The sequence below is a fragment of the Oreochromis niloticus genome, linkage group LG7, assembly GCF_001858045.2.
Source record: "Oreochromis niloticus isolate F11D_XX linkage group LG7, O_niloticus_UMD_NMBU, whole genome shotgun sequence".
Taxonomy (NCBI): domain Eukaryota; kingdom Metazoa; phylum Chordata; class Actinopteri; order Cichliformes; family Cichlidae; genus Oreochromis; species Oreochromis niloticus.
In genome coordinates, this window is record NC_031972.2 from 22,560,408 (window position 1) to 22,572,069 (window position 11,662).

The 11,662-nt window shown below is 39.8% G+C and overlaps 1 protein-coding gene and 2 long non-coding RNA genes across 12 annotated transcripts; 1 reads left to right on the forward strand and 2 right to left on the reverse strand.

The window, feature by feature from the left end:
* Positions 1 to 1,571: 1,571 nt before the first annotated feature.
* LOC112847324 (uncharacterized) lies at positions 1,572 to 2,564 on the reverse strand. The gene is made up of 2 exons (XR_003220809.1): positions 2,427 to 2,564; positions 1,572 to 2,295 (listed from the first exon to the last, which is right to left on the reverse strand). It is a non-coding gene; the product is annotated as an uncharacterized LOC112847324 (long non-coding RNA).
* Positions 2,306 to 11,274, forward strand: gpat4 (glycerol-3-phosphate acyltransferase 4). Of its 10 annotated transcripts, none has more exons than XR_003220807.1 (13): positions 2,306 to 2,666; positions 2,749 to 3,932; positions 4,966 to 5,035; positions 5,715 to 6,156; positions 6,262 to 6,351; positions 6,545 to 6,638; positions 6,769 to 6,884; positions 8,722 to 8,777; positions 8,868 to 8,953; positions 9,037 to 9,165; positions 9,291 to 9,370; positions 9,605 to 9,813; positions 10,687 to 11,274. XR_003220807.1 is itself a non-coding variant. In XM_025908702.1 (13 exons), the coding sequence occupies exons 2-13, from the start codon at positions 3,765 to 3,767 to the stop codon at positions 9,720 to 9,722; spliced, it is 1,371 nt and encodes a 456-aa protein (XP_025764487.1). In that variant the 5' UTR covers positions 2,306 to 2,666; positions 2,749 to 3,764; the 3' UTR covers positions 9,723 to 11,274. The 10 variants fall into 10 exon arrangements, 9 of the variants coding, with proteins under 9 accessions (XP_025764487.1, XP_019216656.1, XP_025764485.1 ...); XM_025908702.1 differs by having other exon boundaries at positions 5,715 to 6,003; positions 6,082 to 6,156; positions 9,605 to 11,274; XM_019361111.2 differs by having other exon boundaries at positions 2,749 to 3,537; positions 3,673 to 3,932; positions 9,605 to 11,274.
* Positions 7,674 to 11,612, reverse strand: LOC106098871 (uncharacterized). Its single transcript, XR_003220808.1, has 2 exons — positions 11,286 to 11,612; positions 7,674 to 9,151 (listed from the first exon to the last, which is right to left on the reverse strand). It is a non-coding gene; the product is annotated as an uncharacterized LOC106098871 (long non-coding RNA).
* Positions 11,613 to 11,662: the final 50 nt, after the last annotated feature.

Genomic DNA, 11,662 nt, shown 5'->3' on the forward strand with positions numbered 1-11,662 from the left:
CTGTAGCTGAACTTGTGCTTTGCTTTCCTTACACCTTCAGTAATTTTGGAAAATTAAACTTATGCTCAGTACATGAGCCCAACGTTTCTCCAAGCCTCCAGTGCTCCAATGCAGTTTGCACATGTGTTTTTTTAATATATATAATACAAGGCATTTTAAAATGAGTTGCAAATATGCAGGTGAATCTACAATATTTGCTTTTTTAACTTCAGAAATATCAGAATAAAAACACCCAGGACACAACACCAAATGATCAGATAGCTGTGATATTTCTAATATGAACTGAAAATAATAAACAGCAAATGTCAGTGATAACTGATGCAGGTGTAACAATGCAGCCAGTCGTATCCATGTTATTTTAAATGGGTGGTTTAGAAGCGGGATGGGTGCTCTATATCACATTTTGTTCATTGGTGCAGATTAACTTCATTTCGTTTCATTTATTTAAAAGGGACAATGTAATTTAACATAGTCACAATATAAAGCATGAAACTGATGTAAATAACAGTAGTTCCTCATAACATTGTCATGTGATTTGATTTCTCTAGGTGGGAATACAAAGCTGTAAGAAACTGACTTCATGTCATATACAGTGTTTTCGGGCATATTTACTGTAATCAGATTAATACCACGTTCAACCCACAGCACAGTGACAGCAGCCCTCATTGGCCACCTGTTGCCATGTTAACTCTATAAAGCTCTGTCTGCCTGTGATCTGCAGCCACAGCATGCTGCTGAGAGGCTGCACAGGCAGCACAGTGTCAGAAATCCCTGTTCTTCAGACCGGACTGTCCAGATGGAGCGCCACCTGTCATCTCAATCCTTGTTGACGCAGCGGTAAATCCAATGGCCGGTAAGAGCTACTGATAGTACTTTTAGACTTCAGTGACTAAAAACTTCATGATTTAAATTCAGGTGCGAGGATTATAAAACATAAACTAAACTTGTTGAAACTCATAACATAAAGAAAGAAGCAACACTGCTAAGTCTGCTAAAGTAACATTAAATGATTGTTCCTGTTTGTATCTTCGCTAATGACCACCTAAAATATCCCTGGCTATTATTCATCAAGCCCATTTGTGTGTTTTGATACACCATTTATCATTTATATTATGTATAAGTACATTATATCCTTTTTTCCTGTGAAAGATCAGACTCTTCTCCCCTGCTACCTTTTCAACATAACTTTTGTTAATAAAATATAAAGGCATTTAAGGTAAAACATTAAAATAGTTTATGTTCATTTTGTAATGAATTTCCTGTTCTTGACATTGCCTGCACCTAAATAGGTGCACCAGGCTCAAATTCTTATTAAGCTCAATATCTATCAGTCAATCACAAAGCAGCAACTCAGTGCATTTAGGCATGCTCACATGGTGAAAGGTGATTTAACTGTTCTATTGGGGAGTTTCTGCATAATCGTCTCTAGGATTTACACAGAATGGACCAAAAGGAGCAGAAGCGGACCACATAAGAAGACACTCCTGGCAGCTAAGAGTAGAAAATTGAGCTGTTTCACGGGGTTCTCCAAGGTGGACGACAGAAAAATTAGAAACATGTTGACTGATATGATGAGTCTTGGTGTAAACAGCATGGAAGCAGAGATCCATCCTGAATGACAACGTCTCAAATGACCTCCACAGTCACCACATCTCAGTCCAATAGAGCACCTTTGGGATGTGATGGAACAGGAGTCACATTGTACATGTGCAGCTCACAACTCTGCAACAACTGTGTGATGCTGTCATGTTAATATGGACCAAATATGGACTACTTTCCACATCTTCTCAAGTTCTTCTCTCAGCCCTTGATATTTCTCCAGCTTCTCATGTTCCTTCTTCCTGATGTAGCTATCACTTGGTATAGCTACATCTATCACTACGGCCACCTTCCTCTGCTAGTCCACAACTACTATGTCCTCTGGAAGTCCCACAGGATCTTAGGTCGGTCATTCTTGATGAGCCTAAGGGGTGTGTCCCTGACGTACTCATGGATGTTTGTTGGCTCATCCTGGACATGTTCTGAGACTCTCTAGTCCTTGGGCTCCTTTCCACTAAGCGTGAAGTCTCAGGGTATTGGATTTGGGTTGAAATCCTCCATGCATCATAAGGTGCTTCCTTGTGGTACTGAGGGAGGTTATTTCCTCGTTGGGGATTTTTGGGGATCAGGACTGCCTCTTGTTTGTTAGCAGCTGGTTCATTTATGCTGCCAGATGCTTACTGAATGAGCTTCTTCAGCCAGTAGGCGTGAATCATGTCAGGGCCTGGTGCTGTCCAACTCTTCATACAAGCTCACCTGGAATTAATTCATGTCAATCAGTGGAGGGTATTTACGGCCAGCTTCACCATCATCTCACTGCCACTACTCATCTAAGTTGGTAACAGGCTCTCCCTCCTTGCTCGCGTTATAAATTATTGTCTACTTACCTGGTCTTCTGTTTCCTAGCTCCACATCACAACTGTCTCATCTCTTGGATACTGGACTCCATTCCTACAGGATCTTTTCCACTCCCCAGGACAAAAACGCTTATCACACTCACTGGTCTGCCCTCCTGTCACCAGTACTTTGGTGGATTCTGGAAAACACAGGCCAGCCCATCTCACTTATCCCCAGCCAGCTGCCTGGAACTCTGTCTCCCCCTCCAAGCCTAGCCTTCATCTGCCAAAGTAAGCCACACTGTCTGCATTTTCACAATCATCCCCGGCCATATTGTTGCACCCACTAACTCCGTCGTCTCTCTCTCCTCAGTGTGACCCCCGTGACCACCACATCACGTGTCTCCCATTGTGTAGCACCCCTCTTATCGTCATGTTGAACGTCATGCCAAGTATTGTGTTGTGTTTGGTCAAGCCAAGTTTGTAGCTTCAGCCTCACATCCATTATAGTATTGAGTGTTGCTTTCACCCTAAGTTTCTAATTCTTGTACACCACATTAAATAATACCTTGTGCCTTAGTTAAAAAAGCCTTTGCTTTGAGAACTTTGAACCGCCTCTACACGTCTGTCTTTCACTTGAGTTCAGTTTTGTACAGGCCCTCGGGCCCCCTTGACAGTATTGCTCACGTAGCTTTTGTAACCAGTTTCCAGATTCAGGTTAGCTACTCTTGCACTCAATGCTCTGCCACACTTTGGGCTTGATACCCAATCTCAGATGGCGGTGATACTATCTCCCCTATCTAAAACCTGGGGTTGAATGTTTACGTCTTACTTCTTCTAAAATGCATTTGCTGTCATCACAGTTAATAGATAAACCTTTCCATTATCTTTTCATATCTGTGCAGCTTTACAAGCTTCTAGCCAATCAACTGTCCTAGTGATACTATAGTGTGGGAACCTCAAATGATTCTGTTATTAAAAATTATTCTGTGCATCTACACATTGATTCTGACAGCAATCAAACATGTTCCAGTGTTTGAAGACAATCAGCCTACAGCTGTGAGCAGCAGCCATTGTTCAAAGGATGGAAGAAGCTTTTGGCTTACAAAGGCTCTCAGAGAAAAGTCATTGTTCATTTGAAAAATCAGATGTTGCTCAAAAGGTGTTTTTTTTTCTTTTTTAATTTTTATGACAAGTCACCTGAAAGGGAGCCCCAAGTGTGTCATTGCATCTCTTATCATGGTATTTTGTGCTGTTTGACAAATGGTGACAATGACTTACTCCATTCGGATTTCAGACAGCATGGCTTTAAACAGCACAGACGACTTTCCCTGAAGCTGAGTGTTTCAGTGTGGCACACACCTTCGTTGTTCTCCGTGTGATAACAGCATGACTCCATTTACATGGGCTGTTCACAACCTGCTGTGCAGGTGTCTCAGCATCCCCATCTCTGCGTGGTTCACTCTTCTGTGTCTCTTTATCATTGTGCCAGCTGTACTCAGAGGCTCTTTTAGTATCCGCAGCTTGTATTTGAGGACACTTCTCAAGATATTTGAGGTGAGCTTGGTATCTCCTTGGTGCATAATATCACTAAAAAGGTATAAGATCAAAATCCTTTAAGTTCATATGTGTTTCATTCAAAGACTTGCTAAATTATAAAATCTGGATTACTTAATGATTATATATTGTAACCCCTGAGTTTTTAGCAAAGTACATTTAATCATGTTGATTTGAAAAATGCATTACAACAACAAAAGGCGCAAAGAGGATGGATGCTTTTGTTCTTAAGGCTCAGGGGGACTGTTAGAAGCACAGGGGATGTTGCTGCTGCTTCTTCAGGGAGTAAGGCTTAGTGACTCCACCTCAGGAAGAAGCAAGCATTTGGCCATGTGACAAATTCTACTACTCAGGAGAAATGTAGTTGGAATTAAAGCTTAAGGAACATGCAGGAGGATTGCAAACTGTTTTTTTTTTTGTTTGTTTGTTTGATTTTTTAGTTTAGAGGTTGGAGGACCAGGTTACAACATGGTCAACCTGTTTGGATGTACAGTGATGTTTTATTTGCAGTACATGCCATTATGAAACTGTGATGATGATATAGTGGGGGGGTTTTAAGGTGCAAACATCATGTTCCTCAAAATTATATATTTTTTTAAATAGTTGGAAAAAGGTTGGATTGGAGGTAAAATTGGATCACAATATCAGAACTGTTTCTCAAGTTTCTATGCTTTGTTTTCTTAGCTGCAGGCTTCTGAGGCAAACTTGGTTTCTCATCCTTTTCCACAGCAGAGCTTTAGTCTCCAGGGAACATCTTGCCCAGTTTCATTACTTTGATCATATCTTTGTCTGTGCTTTCCATTTTCTCTTTGAATCTGTGAACTTGAAGGTATTTTGGAGCCCTATAAGGGTTGTTACTGCTTATCTAATGTCACAAGAACACCCTTTGAGAGCTCAAATAGAATAGAAAAGCCCTATATAAGAATCGGTCCATTCACAGCTGCTTGTCAACAGAAGAATGAATGCAGCGGTAAATTGTTCTGCCTTTTTTTAATATACTTGTTTTTTTCTTTCTTTCTTTTTCCTAAATTAGTGGGCAAACTTACAAATGAAAATGAGAGCAAAAGAAAAAAATCAGCAACTCTACAAAACATATACAAATGGTAAACCTTTTTTTCATATATTGATCGGTGTTATGATTCTGGGATTTCAGTAATTTTGAAGTGGGTTTTTTTACTATTTAGTTTTCCTTATGTAACCTAGTTTTCTTGGTTTTCTTTGGGTTTTTATATTCATGTATCTTTTTCCTGCAGTACATTAGTTCTGTCCTTGGTCATAGTTTTGTATATTATATTTTCCTCACTGTTTTGCCCTTTTCTGTCAAATCTCCATTGGTCATGTTTAGCCTTGCTTGGTTATTTCCTGTTTTATTTGGGTAACCAGTGTCTTCTGTGTTTTGGTAATTAATTTACTTGTCTAGTTTTCCATAATTAGTTTGAGCTGTGCTCCCCTCCTGTCACTGTCTGCCTCAATTACCTTGTGTATATGTAATTGCGTCTCCCCTCGTCCTTTGTTGGGTAGTCCCACTAGCTGTGCGGTCCTTAGTCCCAGTCCTTTTTCCTTGTGGATTTTGTCACCTATTTCTGGACTGCCTGTTACTTGTTCTTTTATTGGTTTAAATGCTCAGGTTTAAATTGAACCTTTATCTACTGCATCCTGTATTTTATCCTCTTCCACAACACCTCACACAGCTGAACCTGACAGTCAGTCATAAATGTTTATTTTACTTGTATGAGTTTTAAACAATGAAATCATTCATTTTTCTCTGCATGCTCTCTGCAGGTATCATAGCCAAAGAATCACCAGCATCTTTGCGGCAGGAGATCCGGGGTTCTGCCAGCTGTCTGTGCTCAGATCATGAGTTTGATATGGCTGATATCTTCTACTTTTGCCGAAGTGGCGTGGAGAGCATAGTGGATGATGAAGTGACCAAGCGATTTTCAGCCCAGGAACTTGAGAGCTGGAATCTGCTGACTCGGAGCAACTACAACTTCCATCACATAAATATGAGACTTACACTCCTGTGGGGGCTGGGACTTCTCACCCGCTATGGCATCCTGCTGCCTCTCAGGTATGACTTGTGTCATATTATAAGAACTGTGATTGGCTGGGTGACTGCTGAGGACACTATTTGTTCTTTTTTCTGCAGGGTTACTCTTGCAGTCACTGGTATTAGTCTCTTCCTATTCTTCACCACCTTAGTGGGGTTTTTACCAAATGCAGCGTAAGTTTGCACAACACCTAAGTCTGAATTGATGTCTCCAGTGTTGTGAGCACCAGCCTGAAGAGATATAAAGTGACTCTGTGGCTACATGCTGTATGTCTTCAGGTTAAGATCCTACCTCAGTGAAAAGGTTCACATGATGGGCTATCGCATGTGTGTAAGCTCTCTCACGGCAATCATCACCTATCATAACAGGTACAGTAAAAAAAACAAAAAACAAACATCAGCCTTATTCAAACCCATGGCAGCATCACGTTGTTTGACAGGAAAACAGCTTTAACATAATGTCTCAATTTAAGATATCCTAGTGACTTAATTGGGCGAATTTTAACAACAAACATGGCAGATTTTCACTATTTTGTACTGCATCTCTTTGTCTTATCTGCAGAGAAAACAAACCTAAGAATGGTGCTATATGTGTGGCCAATCACACGACACCCATTGACGTGATAATCTTGGCCAGTGATCGCTGCTACTCTTTGGTACAACATTTTGTTTCTCTGAGTTTGTGTAAGTGTGTTTTCATTAGAAATAGTGCTTGTTTTACTCTGATACGTGCTGATGTATGTATTTGAGATGAGCAGAGTTTTTGTTTTTGAACTTGGCTCCCAGGTTGGACAGATGCATCGTGGGTTGCTGGGGATGATCCAAAGCGGAATGGTCAAATCCTCCCCGCACATCTGGTTTGACAGATCAGAAGTCAAAGACAGACACCTAGTGGCCAAGAGGTAAAATTGCATCGTCTTTATATACAAATCCACTTTTCTAATGAGAGACAAAAAGTAAATCAGTGTGGGTGTCCCGGGATATGGAGGATCAAAACTGCCAAAAGAACATGTAAAGAAAGAAAGCAATCACTCATTGAATAAATGAGTGATTGCTAATAATATTAAGTTAATATTAAAATTAACTTTGAAGACAAACAGAAGAATTCATTAATTTACTAAATATACCATATATTGCTATTTATGTTCAGATTTGTTTTCATATTTAATTTATTTTGTAATTTTTGATGTTATTTTTTCATGTTTACATTTATATCTTTACTATTTCCCATCATTTTAGACCCCGTTTATTGACTGATTTTATGTAGAGTGGGCTTTTCTTTGCAGATTAATTCATGCATTTTTCTGTTTTAATTACTGCTTCAGTATGCAAATAAGTGTGCTGTCTTTGGCTGCTCCCTGTTCTTCAAGAGGTCACCACAACAGATTGGTCCTCATATTTGACTGAGCTCAGATTTCACACCCAGTGCCCTCGCCGACTAAACGGGCTTGGAAACTGCACTGGAGTTGTGTTTTTGTGTTTCATGAGGAGGATTCCTTTTTGGGGGGATGTAACCATTCAGGATGTTAATTTGGTTAGGAACAGATAGTTTTATAGGAGGTATGGCTGAATAAATACAATACTGTGCAAAAGTCTTGATCCACTGTCATTTTTTTTTTATATTTTTCAAGGAAAATGGGAAATAGATGAAAACATACATGGCAATACAGCACATAACAAAAAACTATTTGTCAGCTTTGTTTTCATTTATTTAATAGTCTTCACGAACAGTTTTCCAGGCACATTCAAAGCTCTTCTTTGGATGTTGGCTGTGTTTTGTTGCACCACATGGGTTCAATAATGTTGAGGTCTGGGAAGGCCAGTGCATCACTGCTAGTATTGCATTGTGTTTTTGTTTTTAACCAGGATCTGTTCTGGATTGGCAGTGTGTTTGGGCTCATTGTCATGCAAAACAATGAAGTCAGATACTTTCCAGATTTTATTGCATGGTTTATTTAAATCTGAAGCTACTTTCCTACTTTCATAATTCTGTTGATTTTGACAAGATCATCAACAGCACCGACTTAAATGCAGCCACAAAACATGACAGAGCCTCCACCGTGCTTACAGATGGCTGTAGTTGCTCACTGTTGTCCCTCTCTTCTGAACTTATTTTTACATAGTGGCAAAGATTTTAACTACAAGCGACAAAATTGAATTAATCACTCCATAAAAGACATGTCTCCACTGATTTTCATTTCAGTTCATGTGTATTTTGGCACACTCAGCCTTTTCTCCCTGTTTCCCTTTCTGAAGATTGGCTTCTTCACAGCCATCCTTCCGCTGAGACCATTTCTGATGAGGCTTCAGTGAACAGTAGATGGATCAGCTGGAGGTCCAGATGCATCTCACATGTCTTTTGTCAGATCTTTGCTGATTTTTTTCCCCCCTATGTCTTAAGGACATGAATTTCAGATACTGTTCATCTGCTTTGGATAGCTTTTTAGATTTGCCATTTCTTCTCTTTTCCTCAAACTTTTTAACAACATGCTTCACATCTACATCTGTTTAGCTTTTTTTCTGTTTATAATACTGTGTGTCAGGCATTTACCACTGCATCATTCCCACTGTGAGTTTCACTAATATTTGGTTCACATGATTAAAAGTGAAGTATTCAGCAGTCAGTGTAATAGATTAGTTTCAGTTATTTGTATAATTGCAAGTAGGTAAGACTAAATTTAAAGTGGTTAGATTTTATTACAAATATTTTAATCTGTTTGTTCTGGTTTTTCATTTCAGGCTTAGTGATCATGTGGCTGATAAAACCAAACAACCCATCCTCATCTTCCCTGAGGGTGCGTATCATAATGGGTGTAATTTAAGCAGAAAGCAGCCGAAACAGCCTCGTTAGTATTGTTAAGATCCTCACACTGTGTAATTTCCAGGTACTTGTATTAACAACACATCCGTGATGATGTTCAAAAAGGGCAGCTTTGAAATTGGCTGCACTATTTATCCCGTTGCCATTAAGGTAGGAGTTTCAGTCCATTTCCTCCCATCTCCTCATACTGCTCTTACTCACTGCTGACGGGGCCGTTCATGGTCATCTTACAGTATGACCCTCGCTTCGGTGATGCTTTCTGGAACAGCAGTAAGTGTGGCCTGGTGTGGTATCTTCTCAGCATGATGAGCAGCTGGGCCATCGTATGCAGCGTTTGGTACCTGCCACCTATGGACAGAGAGGTAAAACCCTGCCTTAAAACTTCGGAGAACAATATTATCTGCCTGAAAAAGTTAGTGACTTTTAAAACATATATTGTTTAATTCATCTTTTTAAGAGCCAGATTTTTCTTATTGTTCATATGCAGGAAGGAGAGGATGCAGTACAGTTTGCCAATAGAGTGAAAGCCACCATAGCTGCCCAAGGCGGATTAGTGGATCTCATCTGGTGAGACACGTTTGTATTTAAATATAATTCATATTTCTGAACAATGACATCTTCATTGTTGGAAAAGGGAAATGTGAACAGTGGTGTAACTGTGACTTAGAAACTGTGCAGTATTATAGTTGCCCAATTTTACTTATTTCCTTCATGCTTTATGGAAAATGCTGACTTTGCACTTGTAACCGCTGTCAATTCAGTGAGTAATACCCCTGAACGTATGTATCCATGTTCTCTCAGGGATGGTGGACTGAAACGATCCAAAGTGAACGATGCTTTCAAAGAAGAGCTGCAGAAACTTTACAGCAAAGTTCTTGTTGGTGACCATGAAGACGAAAGTGAAAGGATGGAAATCTAGAAAAAAAAGACTTAACCACAAGACAATGAGGACACAGTGAACGCATGTTATCACCGCAGAGTTTTACTTCTTAAAGAACATTTTACATAAGGTGAATCTAAAATACCACAAGCAGCAATTTGCACACTTAATAGGTGCTTCGTTGGGTACAACTTTCTAGTACTGGGCTGGACCCTCTTTCACTGTGGTCCAAAATGTGCCAAGAAGATATTCCCCACACTGTTACACCATCACCATCAGCCTGAACTGCTGGTAAAACGCAACATGGATCCATGCCTTCATGTTGTTTACACCAAATTATGACCCTGCCATCAGCAGAAATCGAGACTCATCAAACAGGCAATGTTTTTCCAATCTTCTGTTTTACAATTTTGCTGTGCACTTAGGGATGCTCTTCTCCGCACCTTTGTTGTTATGAGTGATTGTTTGAGCCAATGTTTACCTTCCTATCACTTCAAAGGTCATTCTTCTCTGGCCTCTGGCATCACCAAAGCATTTTAACTCAGAGAACTGCTCCTCACTGGATATTTTTTTGTTTTTGGACCAGTCTCTGCAAACCCTGAGATGGTTTATCAGTAAATCCTAGTAGATCAGAAGCTTCTGAAATATTCAGACTAGCCCATCTGGCACCAACAACCATGCCACGATCAAAACCATGCCACGATCAAAACCACTTAAATCGTCTCCCTTCCTCATTCTGACACTCATTTCAAACTTCAGCAGATCTTGTACATAGACCATGTACATATTCTTAAATCACTGGATTGCTGCCCTGTGACTAGGTGATTAGATATTTGCTGTAAAAATGAGTTACACTGTTATTTCTACCAGGCTGTAGACCAAAGAAAATGATTTTATGCATCTAAAGATCTATATTGCGCTTTGTATCCAAGGTCGGTCTAAATGTATTTAAAGTTGTAGGCTACTTTAATAACTTTTCTCTTCTTTAACTGTTTGCCTTTAGGCGAAAACCTGAACATCTCTGCCACCGTTTTGTGGACACGTGAGCTTGTTGTTGTAGTATCTGATTAAAACGTTCTCCTCTGTCTACAACAAGTGTTTACTACTAAAACTGTTACATCACAGCCAGACACTTTGGCAGTGCTAGCTCATGTGCGTCACAGTACTAATTGGCTCAAGTGTCTATATGTGACTCTTTCCTGAATTTTGTCCATGAAAAGGAAAGTGAGATCACACTTTCTCAGGGCTGGTCCACCGTTTAAGCTTTAATAATGAAGAGCTTCAGTTTACTTGTCCTTGACTCTTACAGCAGACTTTCCTCTACAAAGTAAATTAGCCACATTTTGCTTTAAGGTTTGTTCCCTTTCTCAAACAGCAGGAGTCAGTATTTGAGCAGCAATTTGTGACATGGCAATTCATTTACCTTTATCAACAAACATATAAATTGCTCTATGGACTCGTTTAGACAGCAGTGACCAAAATAAATGCATTTACCGTGCCTATGCAAGCGTATTCAAGGTCATATAGAGGAAAATGCATGCAAGGAACCAGCTCTGAAACTGGGGGAAAACAGACCTGAGAAATATCATCTCACAGACTTACAGCCTTGTTCTGCAGATTTGATGTAATCCATGGAGACACTGGCACTTCAATTTAATTACAATTCAGCAGAGCTGAAGGTGACACTGAATCCAGCCAAATGAAGCCTGTCATATGTGGCTTGTTGGGTATCCTGTCCCCTCTCCAAGTGACAGAATCGTTAGAGCAGAGGTATCAGATTTTAGACATCAGTAGTATAGCTGCTAAGGAAGGAGGATTTTTTAGTTTCAAATTATGAGTCAGTTTGGAGGTAGTCTAGAAATACAAACATATAGAGCCAGATTATATTTAAATGCATGCACTGTAACTACATCGAGGAATAATAAAATCTTTTACATTCAGTCCTGGTGTTATTTGGGCTCATTCGGTATGCGATGACG